This window comes from Panicum virgatum, chromosome 1K, assembly GCF_016808335.1.
Source record: "Panicum virgatum strain AP13 chromosome 1K, P.virgatum_v5, whole genome shotgun sequence".
In the NCBI taxonomy this organism is placed as follows: domain Eukaryota; kingdom Viridiplantae; phylum Streptophyta; class Magnoliopsida; order Poales; family Poaceae; genus Panicum; species Panicum virgatum.
Window position 1 is genome coordinate 25217132 of NC_053136.1, and position 22993 is coordinate 25240124.

At 48.2% G+C, this 22993-nt stretch overlaps 1 protein-coding gene across 1 annotated transcript; it reads left to right on the top strand.

The window, feature by feature from the left end:
* Positions 1-382: 382 nt before the first annotated feature.
* LOC120654028 (putative UDP-glucose flavonoid 3-O-glucosyltransferase 3) lies at positions 383-22226 on the top strand. The gene is made up of 2 exons (XM_039931642.1): positions 383-570; positions 21929-22226. Exons 1-2 carry the CDS (start codon positions 383-385, stop codon positions 22224-22226), a joined length of 486 nt encoding a protein of 161 aa, XP_039787576.1.
* Positions 22227-22993: the final 767 nt, after the last annotated feature.

Consider the following 22993-nt stretch of genomic DNA (forward strand, 5'->3'; position numbering starts at 1 on the left):
ATTACTTTTATCTCTCAAACCCTAGCCTTTTCCAACCCTAGATTGCTTTCTTCCTTCGTCCCGGTGACATTTGAAGACGTTATGAGTGGCCTGCCGACCTCAGAGCAACCCTACGATCACGAGCTCCGACGGGGTCCCTCCCGAGCTCGCTGTTCTAGGTTTTCGCGATTTCCCTGCCTGCACCGGTCAGACCGGTCGGCGAAACCGGTCAGACCGGTCCGCCCAGGGTTTTCGCTGTGTTGATTGTTTTGATGATCGTCGCGCGTTCTAGCGCATTCAAGTGTGTTGGCGCAAATCTGTGTCAACACACTTTTTGGCGACTCCGCTGGGGAATCAGATTAATCTGGTTTTAAAACCGATCTGATCTAGATTCTCCGAGAAGATGGGTACTCATGGTGAAATCCACAACGACAATGTCATCAAGGCAACCATGGAGGAGCTCACTGAAGAGGAGCGCAAGGCCTACCTCATCACTGAAGAGCACCTGAAGGAGCAGTTTCTTCACGGATTCACGAAGGAGCGAGGAGGCCTATTCAAGAGGGTCGGGGAGTTCGTGATGCCATCGTTCAAGTTAAACTAAGACAAGGTCGAGGTACTTCCTAATGATCCCTCTGAATTAGTTAAACAATTCTCTCTCATGGTAGATTCGAAAATATCTACTGCGCAAGTAGCTGCGGGAGAGACTCTTGCTGGGCTTAATGATGAAATTGCAGCGCTTAAAAAGGGTAAAACTGTCGAGAGTGGCGCTCAATTCACAGAAGCAGATTTGGTTGGCACGTCTTTTACCCAAGATCAATTCTATGGGATGACGCCGAACTCGTTCCCTGGGCAAACTCTGTCGCCATCTACTGTCCATGCGGCACCGGTCCCACCGGTCTCCTCGACCGGTCAGACCGGTGCTGGCGGTCAGACCGGTTACGTGATCGGTCAGACCGGTCTGACGGGACAGCAGCCAGTGCCCTCTGTGCCGCACACGTCCAATCCTAGTTCGGCCGTCCCTAGCCGAACTAATGAGATGGTGATGTATACAGGGCCCCATGTTACGTCACAGCAGGGATTTGGACCTCATCGAGGACCGATTCCTAACACTAACGTGGCTTACTCCAGTCCTACCATTCAACGTGTTTCATCCTCTTCGTATACTTCGGCCAATGGTGCTTCTCAGGCCGATTTTAATAGATTTAAAGAAGATTTGGCCGGTGTACTCAATTCTAAACTCGGGATTGATATGGGTGGGTCGCGTTTATATCAAAAGCCATATCCTCCTGAGTTTGATTTTATTTCATATCCTGCTGGTTGGCGCGTTCCCAAGTTTGTCAAATTCAATGGTGAGGATTCTCGCACGACTTGGGAGCATGTTAGCCAATATGTCTTGCAATTGGGAGAAGCAGGTCTTAATGATGCTTTGTGGGTTTGCTTGTTTTCTTTGTCTTTGACTGGAACCGCTTTCTCTTGGTTTTCCTCGCTTGCGCCAGGATCTATTTTAAATTGGAATCAATTAGAGCGCAAATTTCATGATCACTTCTATAGTGGGGAAGCCGAAATTCGATTGTTAGATTTGACGTCGATTAAACAAAACTCTCGATGAATCGGTTTTGGATTACTTCCAAAGATTTAAAGCTTTAAAAAAATCGGTGCTTTAATTCATCTCTTTCGGAGAAGGATTTGGCGGATTTAGCGTTTAATGGCTTGCGTTCTTATTTGAAGGAGAAACTTGAAGGTTTTGATTATATTACGATTAATCATTTGCAAATGCGAGCTATTGGCACCGAATTTAAGTACAAAAATTCTAAAGATACTTTCAAGCCTCATCGGTCCAACACACATGTTCTTGATCATGATTCGGATAGTTCGGATGTAACACCCGGTTTATAAAAGAACATAAACCGAGCAATCATATACGTGCCAGGATCAAGTCACACGTATATACAACAGAATGAACAGTATATCACAGCACATATCACGAATAAGACATATTAAATCGAAATACGAATGTTAATTATTACAATAATGACAAAATGTCTGATACAGCGGAAGCGAAGTACAAAATACGAATAAAGCTCTCCGAAGCTGAAGCAGGGCGCCACAGGGACGTCGACTGGGAGACGAAGCACCTAGAAGTCCTCGTAGTCCTGGTAGCGCTGGACGAACTCCCTCGTGTCGGCAGGAACTGAGCAGCAGTAGCGTAACCAAGAGGAAAAAAAGTAGAGAAGAGGCAAGAGTGAGTACACAACTTGTACTCAACAAGTATAACACAAACTATGAGGCTCTAGGCTGGCTGACTCAACTGCATTAGCTTTTAAGTGTTGGCAAAGTTTTATTAAAGCTATTTACTACGAGTTGATGAATTACCATTAACCCAGTTACATAGTAATTAATCAGAATTAATTATACTACTACTGAGAACCAAACCAAAACCAAGCCACCAAGGTAACCCCGAGAAGCACCTCCCTCGTCGGAAGGAGATAACTTCACTAATCAAAAGGAGGATCTGGGCCGCTCATAACCGTGAGCACGGCTAGTATACCAGTTTTACACTCTGCAGAGGTTGCACATCTTTACCCACAAGTCGTGAGCTACGCCAGTTGTTCATCACACTTCCTTAGGTGAGATGGCCAGCGACTCACTACGAGGCCTTTAGCAAGAATCTCGTTGGTAAGGCGTAACCGCGAGAGATAGGTCGGCGACGATGGGGCCCACCTCCGGGGGTACAAGCACAGGAGCGCAATCCAAGCACAGACCAAGCCGGAGGAGCAGGGACCATTGAAGCTTACTACTCTTGCCCCGCAGGTAAGTTACTCCAAACCAAAAGATCTAGTTATTACGCCAAGTCTATCCCATTCTAGCCTTGTGGTAGCGCTGTTGTCCCAGGTTGTCGCTCTATGAACCGGTCCTTATGGAGAGTGGCCAACCAGGCAGTAAGCACCGTGCTGGCCCCCTAAACCATGTTTCTACAAAAACATCTTTTAACGAGACGTGAGCCACTCAAGCCACACAGAGTGCCACTCTCAAAATTAAGTTCAAGTAAACCATTAATCAAATTAATTATAAAGGACCAAAGTGTGTTGTAGCGCAGCAACCTAGCACAACTAACCGAAATGCAACCCAAAGGTAGATATAAAGGATATAAAGTGGCTAGGAATGTCCTTATAGGCATACAGTATTAAAATGCAGTATGAAAATGTATTTAAAAGTGATGGGTTGTTCATGTTATACTTGCCTTCCTCGTACTGCTCCTGCTGCTGCTCAAAGTGCTCGGAAGACGGCTGCTCCGGGTACTGGTACTGAGGCTCCTCAGATGGATCAGCGTCTACTCACGAACACATGGCCAAAACAAAGCATAACAATAAGCATACAAGCAAACACTAACAAAAAGCTAAGAAACAGTACAGCAATACATAAAAAACAGCACATTAAACTAGTCTAAAACTATTCTACGCGTTACAACGATCGCGTGGATATAAAGAACGCTAAAAACGGAGCTAAAACGCATTTTCTGGGCTAAAAACAAGTTCTAGGGGCTTATTTGTAATAAAACTGAAGTTCCAGGGGCTTTTCTGCTAAAACCGAGGGCTAAAACGTAATTACTGAAAAGATCCAGGGGCTAACACGCAAAAGGACTAAGCCTGGACGGCGGGTTCAAATTCTAGGAAGCTCAGGGGTGTTCTTGCAAAGTTTTGGGCCTATCTGCGATTATTTTTCAAAATAGGTGGACTGCGGGTTGATTCTGGGAGAACTGGGGGGTTCTTTAACAAAATTGCCACAACGAAACGGTATCCTAGGATATTGGCCGTTGGATCGCGATCTGGCGGCCTGGATCTGAATGGGGGTTGATCTAATCGTGGCCATCGCTTTTGGATCCGATGGCTGAGAACAGAAGGGCGCGCGGGCGGCGGCGGAGCTCGCCGGAGCTCTGCTCCCGCGGCGGCGCTGCGCCGGAGAAGACCGAACTCGGCCTTCCCGGGACGGATTCGAGCGGGGCTGGGGTCTGGAAGTACCTACACGGCACGCGTGAAGCACCTGGGCATTCAGCTGGGCTCGGGAAGGCCTGTGGGGGTGCATTCGATGGACGGGCGGAAGTTGCACGGCGGACACCGCCGGCGTGCGGCCTTCGTGCTGTGCTGGGTTCAGATTTGGGCGCCAAAAGGGTGCTAGTGCGCATGCAAAGCTGACATAAGTCTGGGCAAGGCCAGCGCGAGTTCGTGCAGCGGTGCGGGGCATCCGCCACGGCGGAGCCATGGCGTGCGCGGCGGCGTAGCGCCGGAGCACATCGTGGCAGCAGCTAGGGTGGCACGCGGCCTAATCAGCTTAGCGCAAAAGATAGCGGGCAACGGGGTGATGCTCACCGGGGCTTGGGACAGGTTGGGGCGGCGCTCAGGGTCGATGGCGCCGAGTCCGGCGGCGGGTTGCGGGCGGAGCTTCGCGGTCCGGACAGTGCAGGACTTCCCCGGGTTCCTGGGCTTCACGTGAGGGCGTGCGGTGTCCCTACGAGGCAAAATCCAGGGTCAGCTGGGGTCGATCCGCATCGGCGACGAGAAATCGCGGCGGAGGAGCTACCTCACCTCCGGGCGGCGCAAAGCAGGGGTACGAATCAGCGTGCTCTGGCTCTGGATACGCAGGTAGAGGGAGAGTAGGGTGTGGGGAAGGCTCACGGGCCAAATAAAGGAGGAGGCCGTAAACCTCGGCGCGGGACGATGGCAGGCGCTCCGGTGATCTCGGCGGGATTGGGTTGCCGAATTGCGGATCGCGCAGATCACGCAACTGCCCGGCGGGATCCCGATCTCGGGCGGCTTCTAGAAGCGGAGGGCGCTGCCTGGTGGGTCTGCAGGGCTAGGGTGGGCCACGGCTTGGTCCACGGCGCAGGGGTGAAGCGAGCAAAGCGGAGCAGCAGCTCGGCGGGGAAGACGGGCCTGCCAAGCGGGCCCGCTCGGTCAGGGAGGGTGACGCGATGGGTCGCTGGCGGGGTGGGGTCCAGGTGGCAGCGGGGCGACGCGAGCTACCGGCCGAGCGGGGTGAGGCGGGGTGCGGGCTGAGCGCGTGGCGCGATGCGGGCCGAAGCGGAGGGGAGCGCTACGCGGGCTGGGCCGGCCGGGTGAAAGGGAGAGAGAGGAGGAGGCGGACCGGGCTGGGCTCGGGAGAGATGCTGGGCCCGCGCAGAAGGTTGGGCCGCGGGGAGGGAGGTGGGTTTGGGCTGGGAAGTTGGGTTTGGGTTTGTTTTCTATTTTCCTTTCTATTTTCTATTTACTCTCTCAATTCAAAACCTAATTCAAACAAAGTTTGAATTCAAATTTGAATTTGAATCCAAACCACACTCAAATAAAATTATGCACCAGCATGAATGCAACAAAAATTTAAACCTATGATAAATTTTAATTAATTAAGGAATAAAAATTAGATTAAATGCCAACTAAACACAATAAACCTTAGAAAATTAAATAAAGCCAATTAATTTATTAATAAATACTGAAATTTAAAATTAGGGTGTTACATCGGACGATGATAGTAAGGAAGTATATGCCGCTGAATTTGTTTGGCCATCAAAGGCCAAACCCGGTTCGGTTCCGTCTATCAAGCCGATTCAAAAGAATCGGCAAGAGGAGCTGAAATTTACTTTTGATGTTTCTAAGTGTGATCGGATTTTTGATGAATTGCTTAAGAATGGTAACATCCGATTGTCACATGCTATTCCATCTCCCGACGAACTTAAACGACATGCATATTGTAAGTGGCATAACTCTACATCTCATGCTACTACTGATTGTAATGTTTTTCGTCGACAGGTACAATCGGCCATTAATGAAGGACGATTGGTACTTTCTGAGATGCAAATTGACAAAGCTCCTTTCCCTGTTCATACGCTAGAATTGAACAATCCAAAGGTGCTCATTCGACCAGAGCAAGCCGAAGGAGCTAAGGGGAAGCATGTTGTCATCGGTGATCCAAGACCGATGAATACAAGTGACAAGATCCTTGCCCGGGAAGTTATCAAAGAGAAGACTGATGATGGCAAGGATACTTTGAAGATCATTTTCAGAAATCCCAGACTGGGGGGCAAGGAAGTTCTTCACCAAAAAATTGGTCTACTGATCAGGCACAACCGGTCCGACCGGTGTCTCCGACCGGTCAGACCGGTTCTTCCAGCCGGCCTGACCGCCCTGGTGACCATCCCCGGACTTTCAAGCCAAAACGTCCGGAAGTGGGTACTTGCAAGACCAATGAGGTGAAGGTGTAGGGAAGAGCTACTAATAAGAAGCCCACCTTCAACCAGTTGTTGAACAAGTACACAAAGGCCGTTCAAAATGATCGGCCGCTAAAAAAGAGACCGCGATCACCACCGAGCCAAGATCGTCCAGCGTCCCCGAGGAAGGAGTTCAGCAGGCGCAGAGGTGATGTTGTCACATTGTATCCTCCTCAGAAGATGTATGCTACCATGCCATGGATGCCACCGGCGTCAAATGCAACAAATCCGGTGTGGGAGCATGAAGAGATATGGATGCAGTGTTTTCCGATGCCGTATCCTCCACATTATCAGGGGGAAAGCTCCAGAGTACCAGTACATGACCGATTGGGACCACGTCAATCTGGTCAAGTGCAGCAGTCTGCACCGGTCGGACCGGTCACCTCCGACCGGTCAGACCGGTCTCATCAGAGGCCGGGCCAAGCTCCTGTTCCAAGGTTCGAGTATCGCGTCAAGGAGAAGAAAGGGGAGCAGAAGCTTGTGGCCGACCCAGAGAAGCTTAAAGCCGATGTTGTGGTTCAAATCGGTGAAATCAAGGTGCCCATAAAGGATACGGGCAAGAAATCTATGGATATAGATACATCGGTTGACGTTCCTTCGCAAAAGCCAGTCATGGCCAATGATCATGAAGCCGGTAGTAGCAAGAGCGCGGCGGACAAGTACCATCAGCCTAGGTAGTGCCCTTCGGGTTTAACTCATACACAAAAGAGGAAATTGCAGCGCCTTCGCAACAAAGAAAAGAAGGAGCAGGAGAAAGAGAAGAAGAGGGATGAGGATTTCAATAGATTCAGGCCCATGTTCCCTCAGAGTAAGGTTTGGAAGGCCAAGACAGCTGATCAGCCAGCCAGACCGGTCGGACCACTGCAGCCGACCAATTAGACCGGTCAGACAGACCGGTCAGACCGCTCTGACCAACCGGTCAGACCGGTTGAGCCTTCTGCAGAGCCAGCTGCCGAATCGGCGCCGCCCGTTTCGGTTTCTTCTATTGACGAAGCCCCAGCAGTTCCTCCGACAGCCGAAGACGAGGAATTGGTGGATTATGAAGCGTCTCCGGAGCACACCAATTTGGAGATTAACGTGGTGCACTTGTCTTCGGATTACTTAGTGGTTCCGGAGGAAGACATGGCTCATCTTCAGTTTGGTCCCCGTGAAGCTGTGTTCTAGAAGCCTCAAGGCTCTTTACATGAGGGGACACATCAACGGAAAGTCGGTGACTCGCATGCTAGTGGATGGTGGGGCCATTGTAAATCTTATGCACTACTCATTGTACAAGAAGCTCGGCGGCCAAGACGAAGACTTGATCAAGACGAACATGACAGTCAGCGGCGTTGGAGGGAACGAGTGTCTTAGCACTAAAGGAGTTGCTTCCATGGAGCTCACCATTGGGAGTAAGACGCTTGCTACAGCTTTCTTCGTCTCAGAATAGGGCTGGAAATGAGCCGAGCCGAGCCAGGCTCGGCTCGGCTCGCTTCGGCTCGGTCGTGCAGCGAGCCGAGCCTGGCTCGGCTCGGTAATTTCACGAGCCCATAGAAGAGGCTCGGCTCGGCACGTTATCGGCTCGCGAGCTGGCTCGAGCCGGCTCGCGAGCCATAACAGCCCATTGCATTACAGAGCAGTTTTTGTAGGAAAAATGCAAACGACAAAGGCTAGAATAAGGCAAACAACAATGTTCTTTAAGTCTTAACAGCAAGGTTCTCTTAGCCCCACTAATTAAGTTCATGAATGTAACAACAAGGAAAAAGGCATAAAGTTCATAACAGAATGTAGCTTTGGTGGGCTGGCCGCTGGCAATGTGGGCTGGTTGCTTGGTTTGGCCTCAGCTCGCGAGCCGGCTCCGAGCCGAGCCGAGCCGCACCGAGCCCGAGCCGAGCTTCGAGCTGCGAGCTTTTTTTCCAGCCCTATCTCAGAATTGCAAGGTAACTACAGTTTGATTCTTGGGAGGGATTGGATTCATGCAAATTAGTGCGTTCCTTCTACCTTGCATCAGTTTCTTGTTTAGTGGATCGGCGATGAGGTTGAGATTGTCCATGGGGACACTTCATCCTTTGTTGCTTTAGCCGATTCGGATTCTATTAGTGCGCACGACAATGTCAAGTGTTTATCGGGCGTGGATCTGTCCGATTATGATTTGATCAGTTGCACTAAGGATGGTTTTGTCTCTGCTGTACTAAAGCCGATGGATAATCGGCTAAATTATTTAATGTAAATCAGATGAGTACAACAGAAGCTCCAGAAGCAAACGGTCAGACCGCCCGTGCCGACCGGTCAGACCGGTCCTGTCCAGTTCGGCGCACAGGGCCGACGGGTCAGACCGGACACCCCGACCGGTCAGACCGGTCCAACGCAGAATGGCTACAGCAGAGGCTAGATCAATATCGGGCGCGTACGAACGATATGTGTGAAGCCATTGAAGATTCTGGTGATCTAGATAAGTTGGGCCAAGGGTTTACATCGGCTGATCCTTTAGAAGAGGTAGACATTGGTGATGGAACTATTCCTAGGCCGACTTTTGTAAACAAAAATTTATCGGCTGAATATAAAGCCGATTTTGTTAATTTATTGAAGGAATATGTTGATTGTTTTGCTTGAGAGTATCATGAAATGCCTGGTTTGAGTCGTGATCTTATTGAGCATCGTTTACCAATTAAAGCCGGTTTTAGACCTTATAAACAACCGGTTAGGCATTTCAATCCCATTATTTATGACCGAATTAAAACTGAAATTAATCATTTACTTGATGCTGGATTTATTCGGTCTTGTCGTTATGCTGATGGGATCTCTAATATTGTACCCGTTGAGAAGAAAGATTCAGGGAAAATTAGAGTGTGCATTGATTTTAGAGATCTTAATAAAGCTACTCCCAAGGATGAATATCCTATGCCTATAGCTGATATGTTGATCAATGAGGCTTCCGGACATCGTGTTATTAGTTTTCTTGATGGTAACACCGGTTACAATCAGATATTTATGGCCGAAGAAGATATATCTAAAACGACCTTTAGATGACCGGTATTTGTCGGCTTGTTTGAGTGGGTGGTTATAACTTTTGGTTTGAAAAATGCGGGTGCTACTTATCAAAGAGATATGAATTTAATCTTCCATGATTTGATTGGTGTCATCTTGGAAGTGTATATTGATGATATTGTCATTAAATCGGCCGGTTTAGATCATCATTTAGTCGATTTAAGAATTGCTCTTGAAAGGATGCGCCGGTATGGTTTAAAGATGAATCCACTCAAATATGCTTTTGGTGTATCGGCTGGAAAGTTTCTTGGCTTCATTATTCATGAGAAGGGAATAGAGATTGATCCTAAGAGAGTTGAAGCCATGAAGAAGGTTGAAGCCCCTACATGCAAGAAGGATTTACAGAAGTTCTTGGGCAAGGTAAATTTCTTGAGAAGATTTACATCTAACTTGTCCGGGAAGATTGATTCTTTTACTCCTATTCTTCGGTTAAAAGATGAAACCGAATTTACTTGGGGGGCAAAACAGCAAGAAGCATTTGAGAAGATCAAGATTTATTTGTCTTCACCACCCGTACTCAAGGCACCTAGGAGAGGAGTACCTTTCAGACTTTATGTGGCTGCTGAAGACAAGGTTATTGGGGCTGTTTTGACTCAAGAGACCGAAGGGAAGAAATATATTATTACATATTTAAGCCGACGACTTGTTGATGTGGAGACGAGGTATACATTTATTGAGAAGTTATGTTTGTCTCTTTATTATGCTTGTACCAAATTGATACATTATCTATTATCTAGTACTTGCATAGTAGTATGTCAAACCGATGTGATCAAACATATGTTACAAAGACCGATTTTGAGTGGTAGAATCGGTAAGTGGGCTTATGCTTTGGTTGAGTATGATTTAGCTTGTGAACCTTTAAAATCTATGAGAGGCCAAATTGTAGCGGATTTTATTGTTGAGCATCGGATTAATGACAAGCATGATTTAGAAGTCGGCTATATTACTTGCACACCATGGAAGTTGTACTTTGATGGATCGGTTTGTGATGATGGTCAAGGGATTGGTGCTGTTCTTATTTCTCCGAATGGTGCTGTTTTTGAATTTTCAAACCGATTGGAAGAAGAGTGCACAAATAACCAAGTTGACTATGAGGCTCTTCTATTTGGCTTGGAATTCTTACAATCCATGGGCGTGAAGCATGTTGAAGCCTTTGGAGATTCTCTTCTAGTGGTGCAGCAAGTATCTAAGGTATACCAGTGTTATAATGGTTCCCTAAATGCATATCTTGATAAATGCCTTGATATTATTTCTTCTTTCGATGAATTTATTATCAAACATATTCCAAGGGAAGAGAATGTAAAGACAAATACTCTGGCTCAACAAGCATCTGGCTATAGTGTTACGAAAAAATATTTCAACATTCGCAAGCTGATGCAAACGAAAGCCGAGTGTCTGGTTCTGGACGCACCGTTCCGACCGGTCAGCGAAACCGGTCCGACCGGTCAGCGAAACCGGTATGACCGCCCAGACCGGTCAGACCAGTCCAGAGACCGGTCTGACCGGTGATGCAGCTGCTAGTTCTAATTCGGCCAAAAAAGATGATTCAATTGTCTCGGCCGAAGCCCAGGAGTGGAGGGTTCCTCTTATGTCGTATTTGAGAGATCCTGGTCGTGGCGCAGAGAGAAATATTCGGCGTTTGGCTTTCAAGTATGTTTTAATTGACGATGAACTTTATCGTCGAACTGCTGAAGATTTGCTCCTCAAATGTTTAGACTCGGATCAGGCTCGGGTTGCTATGGGTGAGGTTCATGAAGGTATTTGTGGTACTCATCAATCGGCTCCCAAGATGAAGTGGTTACTCAGAAGAGCTTGTTTCTATTGGCCCACCATGTTATCCAATTGTTTTAGATACTATAAAGGGTGTGAAGAATGTCAGCGATTTGGTGATTTGCAATTGGTGCCTACTGCATTGATGTATCCTATTATTAAACCATGGCCGTTTCCGAGGTTGGGGGTTGGATTTTATTGGACAAATTAATCCTCCATCTTCAAAGGGGTATCGCTTCGTGTTAGTTGCTACAGATTATTTTACTAAGTGGACCGAAGCAGTTCCTTTGAAGCATATGACACATAGGGAGGTAATTGAGTTTATTACTGAGCATATTATTCATAGATTTGGCATTCCAGAATCTTTGACAATGGATCAAGGTCCTTCATTTATATCAAAAGAGGTGCGTGCTTTTGCCGAATCTTATAAGATTAAGTTGCTCAATTCATCTCCATACTATGCTCAGGCCAATGGGCAGGCCGAGTCTAGTAATAAGATTTTGATCAAACTTATCAAGAAGAAGATAGAAGAAAATCGTAAGAGGTGGTATGAAGTGTTATCCGAAGCGTTGTGGGCTCATCGTATATCTAGACATGGTTCTACTAAGGTTACTCCTTTTGAACTTGTGTATGGTCAAGAGGCCGTTTTACCCGTTGAGGTAAATCTGAACGCATATAGGTTGGCAAAGCAAAATGACCTCTCCGCTGTTGATTACCATGATTTGATGATGGATAATATTGATGAGGTGACCGACAAGCGTTTGAAGGCGTTGAAGGAGATTGAGAAAGACAAGCTTCGAGTGGCTAGAGCTTACAACAAAAAGGTAAAACTTAAATCTTTTCAGGTTGGGGATCTGGTTTGGAAGACAATTTTGCCTCTTGGGATGGAAAGCAACAAGTTTGGCAAATGGTCACCAAGTTGGGAGGGTCCATACAAGATTATCAAAGTTATCTCCGGAAATTCGTATATGGTGGAGACGGTGCAAGGTGAATGTCTACCCAGGGCTATCAATGGGAGATACTTGAAGAAATTCTATCCTAGCGTATGGCAAACTGCGTGAAGACGAAGACGGCCGGTATTGGATATCGCCCTTAGTTTTATTTTTAGACTTGTATACTCTGTGTAAAACATGTACATCAGGATAGTTCTTGCTTTTTGGCTTGTGAAACTCACCAAAAAGCAGGGGGGCATATGTTGACAGCCAAATTTGGCACCTGTACAGACCAGACCGGTCTGACTGGTCGGGCCGACCGGTCAGACCGGTCTAGTCTGTACAGTCCGAGTAGAATTAGGGTTTTTGTAAAGAGTCCTCATGTAATCCTACTCGTAAAGGGGTACGTCTTCCCCGGCCTATAAATATAAAGGCTAAGGCCGATTGAGGTAATTCTCAATCGAATCAATACAAAAAATCGCATTACTTTTATCTCTCAAACCCTAGCCTTTTCCAACCCTAGATTGCTTTCTTCCTTCGTCCCGGCGACGTTTGAAGACGTTCTGAGTGACCTGCCGACCTCAGAGCAACCCTACGATCATGAGTTCCGACGGGGTCCCTCCCGAGCTCGCTGTTCTAGGTCTTCGCGATTTCCCTGCCTGCACCGGTCAGACTGGTCGGCGAAACCGGTCAGACCGGTCCGCCCGGGGTTTTCGCTGTGTTGATCGTTTTGACAATCGTCGCGCGTTCTAGCGCATTCGAGTATGTTGGCGCATATCTGTGTCAACACCCGTATTTTTACGGAATGTTATATTCTCCAAAAATGTGAGTTTCAAATTTTTTGTGGTAATGCTGTAGTAAAACCACCTAAGTAGTATCTCTATCTCTCTAAATTCCTAAGTAAATCAAAACTTTGAACTAAATTAAGGATATTGATGTGCTAGTGTGAAATATTTAGAGTTTGAGTTTATTTGAATCTACCCTGTTTAAAGTTTGGGTTGATTTGGAAAATTTTTGTTTGAATTGTGTGGGTTTTAATTTGAATATGGACATTAAAATTAAAACCAAATGCTAACAAACCCCTAACTAGCTTGGGCCAAAACCTGCTAACCTGGACCTAATCCCCTAACCAAAACCCCAACCCAACCTACCAAATCGGCCTGCTAAACCCACCTAACCTAACCAACCCGATATCCCCTTTCCAGCCCAGCCCGCGCATGCGAACGCCCATATGCGTGGACGCCCGCCCACCCCAGAGCGCAGCCTAGCTTGGCCCGCGTCGCGGCCCGACGAACGGCCCAGCTCTACCACCACACCACTGCCTGACCGGCCCAAACCTCACGCAGGCCAGCACTGTGCACCGCCCGCTCCCGTACCCCTTTCTTCACGGGAGTCACTGACAGGTGGTCCCCACATGTCTACTTTACCCCTAACCTCTCAACCACTCCCTCTCTCTCTCACCGGCTCAATCCAACCCGCGTCGCCCACGCCTTCCACCGGCCGCTGACGCCACGCCTGCCCCGCTATTGCCCACGGCCGCCGCGCGCGCGCGCACCCGCAATCCACCTGCGCCTCCAAACCCTGGCCCAGGAGCCCCCTGATGGCCGCCACGTTGCACGGCACCCTGGCCATCACATCACGGCCGTTCCCCTCGACGTTCGGGGCTGCCACAACCCTAGACGCCGCCTATAAGACCCGGAGCCGCCGCTAGGGAGGAAACCCTAGCCAATTGGGGTTTTCTCCCCACCACAGCCGCCAATCGAAGGAAGGGAGCCGGGAGTAGAGGAGGAGGAGAAGAGGAGAGCGCGAAGGAGGAAGACGCCGCCGCCATCATCAAGCCTACGCCCCGTACGACACCGTCAATGTCACGGTTCTGCCTACATTGCAACGCCTCGCCACGGCCTCGAATCGTCTCGGCGCCGCTCCTTTCTTCCCCGATCCGAGAGGTAGGCTGCCATTCCGCCGCTCCTCACCCCCTTGTGTTGCCACTGGCCTGTGCGCCGATGAGCTGCCCGTAGAGCAGACCCTAGGACCACCCTACCCCTTTGTGTGATCGCCTGCAGGAGCCCGACGCTGTTTCGCCGTCGTTACCCGCAGCCCGCCACCTCCTTCACCTAGCGCCGTTGTGGCCACTTGGCCGCACGGCCGCGCGCGGCCTCGAAAGTCCGAGGACCCGCACGTGTGCGCACACCACCTTGAGCTCCCGGCAAGTCCGAGCCTTGCTCGCGCCATGCCCCACCGTTGCCCCGGCCTCGCCTTGTCCTGACCATCGCCGCCGCGGACCCGGAACACCAGCTCCCCCGCGCGCGCAAACACACCACGCCGATGTCCGCAAGGCCCGGACTACGAGAAGCCCCCGAGACTCCGGAGGACTACGAAGAGTTACTAGGTTCACGCCCATCTATGATTTGGATTCCTATTAGGTATTGCTTGCTAGAATTGCTATTGCTTACATTGTGTGTGTGTGAGATAAGCCTGCATGGCCTACTTATATACCATATTCCTTGCATCCCTATTATACCTTGATTGATTCTTGGATGCTTTGGCTACTATGAGAGAGAATGGGTATGGGAAATTCCATGATATGATAGTCTTGGCATGCTTGAGACCCATTTTGTGAGGAGCCAGAGATAGGGCTTTTAGCGGGGGCAAGCTACTAGCCGGGAATGTGTATTGGGCACATTCTAGGGAGCACCTGTGGCGGGTGCGGGAAGAGAAGAGAAGGAGGGGCAATACCTGTTATGGGTGCCCAAGGAGAGGCAATACCTATTATGGGTGCCTTTGGTGGACCACTGCGGAGGACTGCGTGAGGAGTGCTTGCCCCGGCTCTTATGGACATATGCGGTAACTATGATTTGTCGGACTTTGTAAACGTGTACACCACTTATCCATTATGTGGGTGGACCCGGTCCGAGCTAGCTATGCACGTCACCAGACCTGTTAGAAGTTGGGTTGTGCGGGAGAGGCCTGATGCGGGAGTAGCATGGGCCTTATACAAACTCCGAATGTCAAGGGGTGGGGCCACACAACTCCAAGGCTACCTCTTGCGAGGGGATGCATCCCAACCTGGGGGGACATGATGGTGCCGTAGCGGTTAGTCTCGTTCTCAGTAGACCGGTGCCTCGGAGTCAGTCGGTCGACGGATCGGCGGGCGATGGGGCGAGTGGGTACAGGTGCGCAACCCCTACAGAGTGAAAACTATACGTATATCCGCGTACTCGGTCATGTACATTCCTACTCTTCTGTTACTTCATCTAGAGTAGTAAACCCCGATTTCTACCTCCCTCTAGTCCACTTCCCCCTGTGGAGTCAGATGAGGTGCAGGGAGAGGAAGTTCCTGCACCGCCCCGGGATTTGACCGGTGCCGGTATGGCCCGTGTCGGAGAGTGACAGATGATTTATATACATACTTGTGCTTGCATAGGAAACCTCAGCCTACCCTTGGCTACCTTTTTATACCTTATTGCATCCACTTAAAGCTTGCATACGGATGGTGACGTGAACCTATCCTGTCCTTGGGGATAGTCTGGTAGATGCAGGATTTGACTTGCGGATCAAGCTGAATCTAAGGACGGCTCGAGCTACACTCTGAGCTGCCTGTGGAGAGGAGACATCAAGACGAAGAATATCCAGAAGATTAGCTACCGCTTCCGATTTCTGTTTGTTTTCCTTTAGCCCAAGGGGCTTGTACTCTGATTTCGTACCACAACTCTCCGAGTTATTTATTAATTAAATCCATGTAATGAATTTCAGCGTTATATATCTGTGATATCTAATTAAAATGAGTTTTGTATGTGATAGCTACTGATCTAGGGACTATCACGACGATACAGAGATTCGGCTTCTCCTTTCGGAAACCCGGGTCATTTCAGATAAGGACAGAGGCAACGGCGTGTAGCTGGGGGAGGTGGTCAGGAGAGACACCATTGCGGGTGGAGATGCAGGCCATGGCAGCTTCACCCAAGAACGAGCGAGAGAAAGAAAGAGACTGCCAGCGTCCGCAGTCGGCATTTGCCTGATTCAATCGGTGAAAGAGGATAAGAATAGGGGTAAATGTGTCAGTTCAGAATTGCAAGGAGAGGAAAAGAAAAGAAAATAAGAAAAAGAAGTGACATAAAGAGAAACTTTTAAAATGAAATAATTTGCTTGCCCAATTCAAATACAGGAAGGCTTGTGTCATATCAAAAGGTTTGCTAATTGAGACCTATTTTCTGTAATTTCTCGAACAGCTCAAGCTGCTAGCTTGCTTCATTAAGGAGACTGAGGAAGGAGATGGCCTGCTGGATTTGAGAGAGAACGTCTGCTATTTGAGTTTGGTGATTGTGAGGAGTTAGCTGAGAGGGAGATGAGCACCGGTCTCCTGTGCTCTTCAAGGTAGAAGAAGGTAAGGATCTAGAATTCGAGATGTACCTCACACGCAGATCCCTTGATTTTTTGTATAGCTTTGATGGATGCGAGAGATGCAAAACGGTGAAGGTGAAAGAGGTAAGTAAAAAGTTCCTGCACTGATAAATTAAGTTTTATCTAGACTGGAGGTATGCTTTCCCTATAACTCTTGCTGATTGATATACTTTTTGGTAAGGGAAAATCGTGCCGTGTGTCAGGCTAAGTCTTTAGCTTGTTATATATACTATGTGGTTTGCTCCGTAGCCCTTTAAGGAGCTATATATATTTTAGTTTTGATATGTAAAATATCTGGTGACTAATATACCCAGGTTATCCAGGCCAGGTGCTATCGCAGAGAAGGGATATCCAGTATGTGATTTTCACAGGTTCATGTAAGAGAAATTTCTTAATTTTAAGGGAAAGGGTCAGCGATGCAGCACTCACCTTTGTACCAGTTGTACCGATCCATAGCACGTGCGTGTCGCACGCACACAGATAGAGCCTAAAATCGAAGCTGTAGAGAACTTAGCTAATCAGTGTCGTTTTCCTGTCATCCTGAAAATGACAAAGTAGGATTGTTTTTCAATCAAGGACAAAAAGTTAATATAAGACCATAAGCAAATAAGCCAGATTATTGAAAGTTGTATCTATTATTATATTATAAAGATCGAAAACAATTGAAAACTTTTCTCACCCAAACTGGGCCCACTGTACCCCTCACGCCGAACCCGCTTTCAGGACCGAGGGAGGTGGGAGGAGGTGGAGATCCATAAAAACTACGAGTTGGAGTGTGTTTCTGCCAAAACTTAATTTTTTTCTCACTCGGCCCGACGCTCGCCTACACGCGTGCGTACCCGTTCCCAAGCCGGTCAACGTGCCTTTTCCTTCCCCTCGGCTGTGCCACGACCGCAGCTCGTATTTCGGATTGGCTTCCGTCGCAGCCCGAACGCCGCCACGGCCTCCTTCCCCTACAGCCGCTTGCTGCACGCACGATGGCGCTCGTCGTCGCGCGCACTCCACCGCCGCCTCCTCGCTCCCCGCACGCCGCCGACTCCTCGTCCTCCACGCGCACGCCGCTGCCTCACTTGCCACACACATGCCACCTCCCCACGCCCCCAACCTCGCCGTCGCCCGGAAATCACGGCACAACCCGTTCGCCGCACGGCTCGCCACCGCCACCATGGTCTTCTCCCCTAGTCCCGCGGCCCATTCGACACGCCAGTGTCCAACGCGGCGCCGTGGAGTGGCTATGCGATGGGATCTCCGGCTCTGTTCTGGAATCTCGGCCTCACGGCATGGGAGGAACTCCTACCGCTCGCCGCACTGGAGATCTGTCCTTGCAAGCGGTGATGCTGCCTTGCTGCCTCGCCGTCGCGGCCTAGGTGCTATTTAATTTTTCTCCGCCGTCTACCCCAATGACTAGAGAAACCTGCTGGCGCATCGGAAGCCCGCTGTCCTACAAGGCTCCGCAGCTCGAGAGCCTTGCCTATACAAGTGCAGCGCCGCCAGTGAACAGAAGGGGTCATCCAGGTGAGGTTGCTCATTGCTAGTGCTCTAGGCGAGGGCTACTGGTCTAACCAAATTGCATGATGGAGAGGAGCTGCGCTGATGAGGACATGGGAAGTATGCATATGGTCAAATATGGTGAATGGCATGAAGATGAAGGAGACCTACAAGGTTTTTCCAAGTCGAGTAGAAGACCCAAAGCTTATTCAGTTCGAATCCTCAAGGTGGAGGCCCAAAACAACTCAAGTTCGAGTCCACATGGGAGTCTAGGAGCAGCACACACCAAAAATGGCGTCCAGGTCGCATACGGAGTCCATTTCAGATGTTCTTTATATGGATGGAAAGATAATTTTAAGGAGCTTCCAATGGCACTGGTTTCAGGCCCAAATTCATTAGGAGTCAACAGGAATCATCAAAACAATGTGACGTCCAGAATCTGCCAGGGCGCTGCGCTGCCGTCTTTTGGGCTGTTGTCCCATGTACCGTGTCGGGCCAAGTGGCCCAAGTCGTGGATGCCCCCTTGGCCACCACCAGAAACTCTAGGATGTCCCTTAGGGTATAAATTCAGTAGCCACCACCTAGAATGATTGGGTTTTGTTTAGTCTTGTGTTTTCCTTCGAGGAACAGACATTGCATCGTTGTATCTATGGCGACAAGTCCTTATACATTGATCCAGGGCCCCCGTTCTTGATTACCTCCACTGTGTCGATTAGTCCTTTGGAATTGAGTTCTTGAACCCCTCTTGTGATTCGCTTTATTCATACTTGCAATTATCAGATTGCGTGTTTACCCTTTCTTGCTTGTGTTCTTCGATTTCGCCTGCAGGAAAAGTCTTCTTGGCGAGGTCAATCAAGTTGTGTTTGGTTGATAACCAACGGAGCAGTGGTGTAGTGGTTGTAGGGTTTGAATCTTGCTGATTTGAAGCTGGATCATCAACGTCGAGATCTCCAGCAATCGAACGTACCCTTACCTCTCGGAAGATCGGGCCTAATCCTCATCAAGTGGTATCAAGATTCCAGGTTGCCTGTGAGGTATTATCGTGTTTTTCCCTTTAGATTCATTCGTGTTCATCACCTATAGTCCACAAAACTGCCCACAAAAATATTTGTTCATCGAGTTTCTACTGTCTTATAACCCCTTTTGTGCCCCACAATTTTTCAGTTCAGTTTGCTTTGCTGAATTTTAGTCCCTCATTGTGTCGTTGTGTTTGTCGTATCTAGATTTTGTTAGTGGTCTAGTGTCAACTCTTGCTTTCGATTTGCACACAGCATAAGTTATAAAGTTAGAGAGAAAAGAATTTTTTTCCACCACCAGATTTGGTTGCTACATTTATTGGAGAGAAGGACAGTCTGAATCGCTTGTATTTGGTTTTCATTGTTTACTCATAGACAAAAGAGAAAAGCAAAAGGCAAAGGTGCAAAAAAAGAAGAAGAATAAAAAGCCGCACCAAAATAAAAAAAGAGAGAACAAAGAAAAGAAAGAAAGAAAGAAATTGAGAAGTGCTTGCATCCTTTGTGCCCCTGTGCAGTGCTATATTGTTGTTTGCTTGAACTAGGTCCGAGACGAGTTTAGGCCGGCGATATAGACTAGCTTGGGACTGTTTTTCAGTCTTGCAATTCTGAATTGAAATTTTGATATTCCTTGCTACCATATTGTGCCTTCCCAAAACTCCACATATTACTTCTGTCAGCATAGGTTCACCTTGCAACTGTTACACCCAAGCTTGACAACAGATTGTGCTGCCTGTTGGCTTTGGTAAGAACACTTGCAAGACGGTGGTAAGCTGCTTGAGATATTGCATTCCACTTTCACCACCACCCAGTAGTTGCTAGTTGATAGGGATAATACTTTTGTGTTGTCTTTTGCTGTCTTCTAACAATGACAGGTTGTTCATATCCACCGACCTATGATGGTATAAGTGCGGATGAGTACATGGAGTAGGAGATTGCCATAGATAACATATTTGCTAACCGCTTTATGTGTCCAAGGAGGATGGTAAAAAATGCAGCCAGTGTTTTGCGACTTTCTGCTTTAACTTGGTGGGAGAGCTTAAGTCCATTAGATAAACCTCAAACTTGGGATGATATGAAAATTCTTATGAGAGAAACTTTTGTTAGTCCATCTCATATAGTTAACTCTTATGATGAGGTGTTTCAGTTAGAGGATCATTGTATTGTTGTATCTCCTGCTGTCCATAACCTTTTGCAAGATTCTGAACAAACACAAGAGGACAAGGATGATGCAAAACAAAATGAGGAGCTCACAACCTCATGTGCAAATTCAAAACCATCACATTACAATGCACCTATTACTCCTGCTGAAAATAATGACATAGGTAATACCCATGATGCTACACACATGGAAGGTGAGAGTTCTCTAGATGTGCTGAAATTTTCCACCAATCATACTATGATAGAGCAACTATTAGTGGAACCATCGCTTCATTTACCTTTGTCACAAGATGATTTGCTTGATATTCCTTGTTATAAAGATGACTTACATGATCATGAACATGAGAGCACAGAACCACACACTTGTGCTGAATTGAAACATGTTAATCATATTGATAGTGGTATGAATGAGCTAAAATTGTTATCTTCTTTAAGTACTTTGGGTTACATTGAACTTGATGTTTTGTGTAATCTTAGTTATTTGGAGGAGAAACTTTTTGGATATGCTGATTTGCCATGGTTTTCTCGACATACATATCATGATGTTGGCAAATATAATAACAATGGACAATATATGATACAACACGTTTACATTAGTAGCAATATGGATTCTTCTTTTGTTGTACAAGTTTGTAATCAACTAAATGGATCTAATACTACTGATATTCATATGCCATCTATTTCTATGCTAGCTTTTGTTAGTACTAATCTTTTGCAGGATAGAGTTGAATTTCTTGTCCAAGATCATATGCATTCCGATCAAGGAGCCTGCAGGATCAATCTCAAGTACAATTGGCACTGAGGACGGCTTTTCTTTCAAGAAGGGGAGGATAATGAGGACATGACAAATATGCATATGACCAAACATGGTGAATGGCATGAAGATGAAGGAGACCTACAAGGTTTTACAAGTTGAGTAGAAGGCCCAAAGCTTATTTGGTTCGAATCCCCAAGGTGGAGGCCCAAAACAACTCAAGTTCGAGTCCACCTGGGAGTGCAGGAGCAGCCCACACCAAAAATGATGCCCAGGTCGCATACGGAGTCTATTTCAGACGTTCTTTATATGGATGGAAAGATAATTTCAAGGAGCTTCCAATGGCATTGGGGCCCAAATTCATTAGGAGTCAACGGGAATCATCGAACCAATGTGACATCCAGAATATGCTAGGGCACTGCGCCGCTGTCTTTTGGGCTGTTGTCCCATGTACCGTGCGGGCCAAGTGGCCCAAGTGGTGGACGCCCCCTTGGCCACCACCAGAAACCCTAGGACGTCCCTTTAGGTATAAATTCAGTAGCCAACACCTAGAATGATTGGGTTTCATTTAGTCTTGTGTTTTCCTTCGAGGAACAGACATTGCATCATTGTATCTGTGGTGACAAGTCCTTATACATTGATCCAGGGCCCCCGTTCTTGATCTCCTCCACTGTGTTGATTAGTCCTTTGGAATCAAGTTCTTGAACCCTCTTGTGATTCGCTTTATTCATACTTGCAATTATCAGATTGCGTGTTTACTCTTTCTTGCTTGTGTTCTTCGATTTCGCTTGTAGGAAAAGCCTTCTTGGCGAGGTCAATCAAGTTGTGCTTGGTTGATAACCAATGGAGTAGTGGTTGCAGGGTTCGAATCTTGCTGATTTGAAGCCGGATCGTCAACGTTGAGATCTCCACCAATCGAACGTACCCTTACCTCTCGGAAGATTAGGCCTAATCCTCATCATGCACGGAGCTGATTTTTTCGGCTCCTAATCCACCAAGTAGCTCCAGTCTCGCAGCGGCCATCGCTGCCTATGGGTGTTGCACTGCTGCGCGGCCGCGGCACACTGGCGCCCGTCGAGCGGCACCCAACGGACTTGAACCTCGTCGAGCTGCTCCCCGACTGATTCATTGAGAGGACCAAGGACAGAGGCCTGGCTGTGTGGCCGACGTGGGCGCTGGAGAGGGACATCCTCGCCCAGACCATCGTGAGGGGTTTTGTCACGCACGGCGGGTGGAACTCCACCCTCGAGAGCCTATGGCACGACATGCTGCTGGCACCATGGCCGCTGTATGCCGAGCAGCACATGAACACATTCACCCTGGCGACGCCCATGGCCAGGAAGCAGGATAACTTAGTGGAGGCCGCGGAGCTGGAGCGAGCAGTGAAGGAGCCGATCGGCGGCGGCGTGAGGGGAGGAAGGCCAGGGAGATGGCCATGGAGATAAAGGCCGTTGTTGGCGCTCCTTAAGTACCCATTTTATCCCTTGTTTATCCTTGATAATTGCATGAATTTAATATCAAAATCACTAACCGTCCTAACCCCGGCCTAATTATTGGTCATTTTCACATTTTGGAGGAACTTCGTTTTTGCAGGTTTTTGGCCTATTTTGGAGCATGAAACGACGAGGCCCGTGATCGAGCGCTAACACGGAGAAAGACAAAGGCCAAAGCCCAAAGGGAGGACCAAAGCCCATGTTGATTCGAAGCCCATTCATGCACATCCATCCTCCAAGAGCGCCCAAAGGACCAAGCCCACAAAGATGAGATCAAGATACTTCGGGATTAAGAAAAGCAAATGAAGATTTAAGGAAGGATTCCCTATCCTATCCTTTCCCCGAAGATATCTCCAAGATAACGACGTCCAAAGTGGTGCAATCGTGAAGGACATAAACTCTAGAAGATGCGAGGAGTCTACACGCGAAAGATGAGACCGAGGCGAGCCCGAAAGAGGGTAGGCCGGCCGGCCTAGGCCCATGGGGCCGGACAGCCTAGCCCGTATCCGAGGCGGTTCGGCCTCCCCTTCGACCGGTGGCTTCCTCGGCTTATAAATAGCTCGCACCTTATTCAACTCGCAGCATCCATCCACCCAGAACTCGACGAAAACCTAGGGCCAAGACCGGAGGGAGACGACGGCCGCCGCAAGTCTTCGAAGTTGTCTAGGAGATGGCTTAGACCACCCTAGCCGCCATGGCCTCCCTGCGTGGTTGTGCCA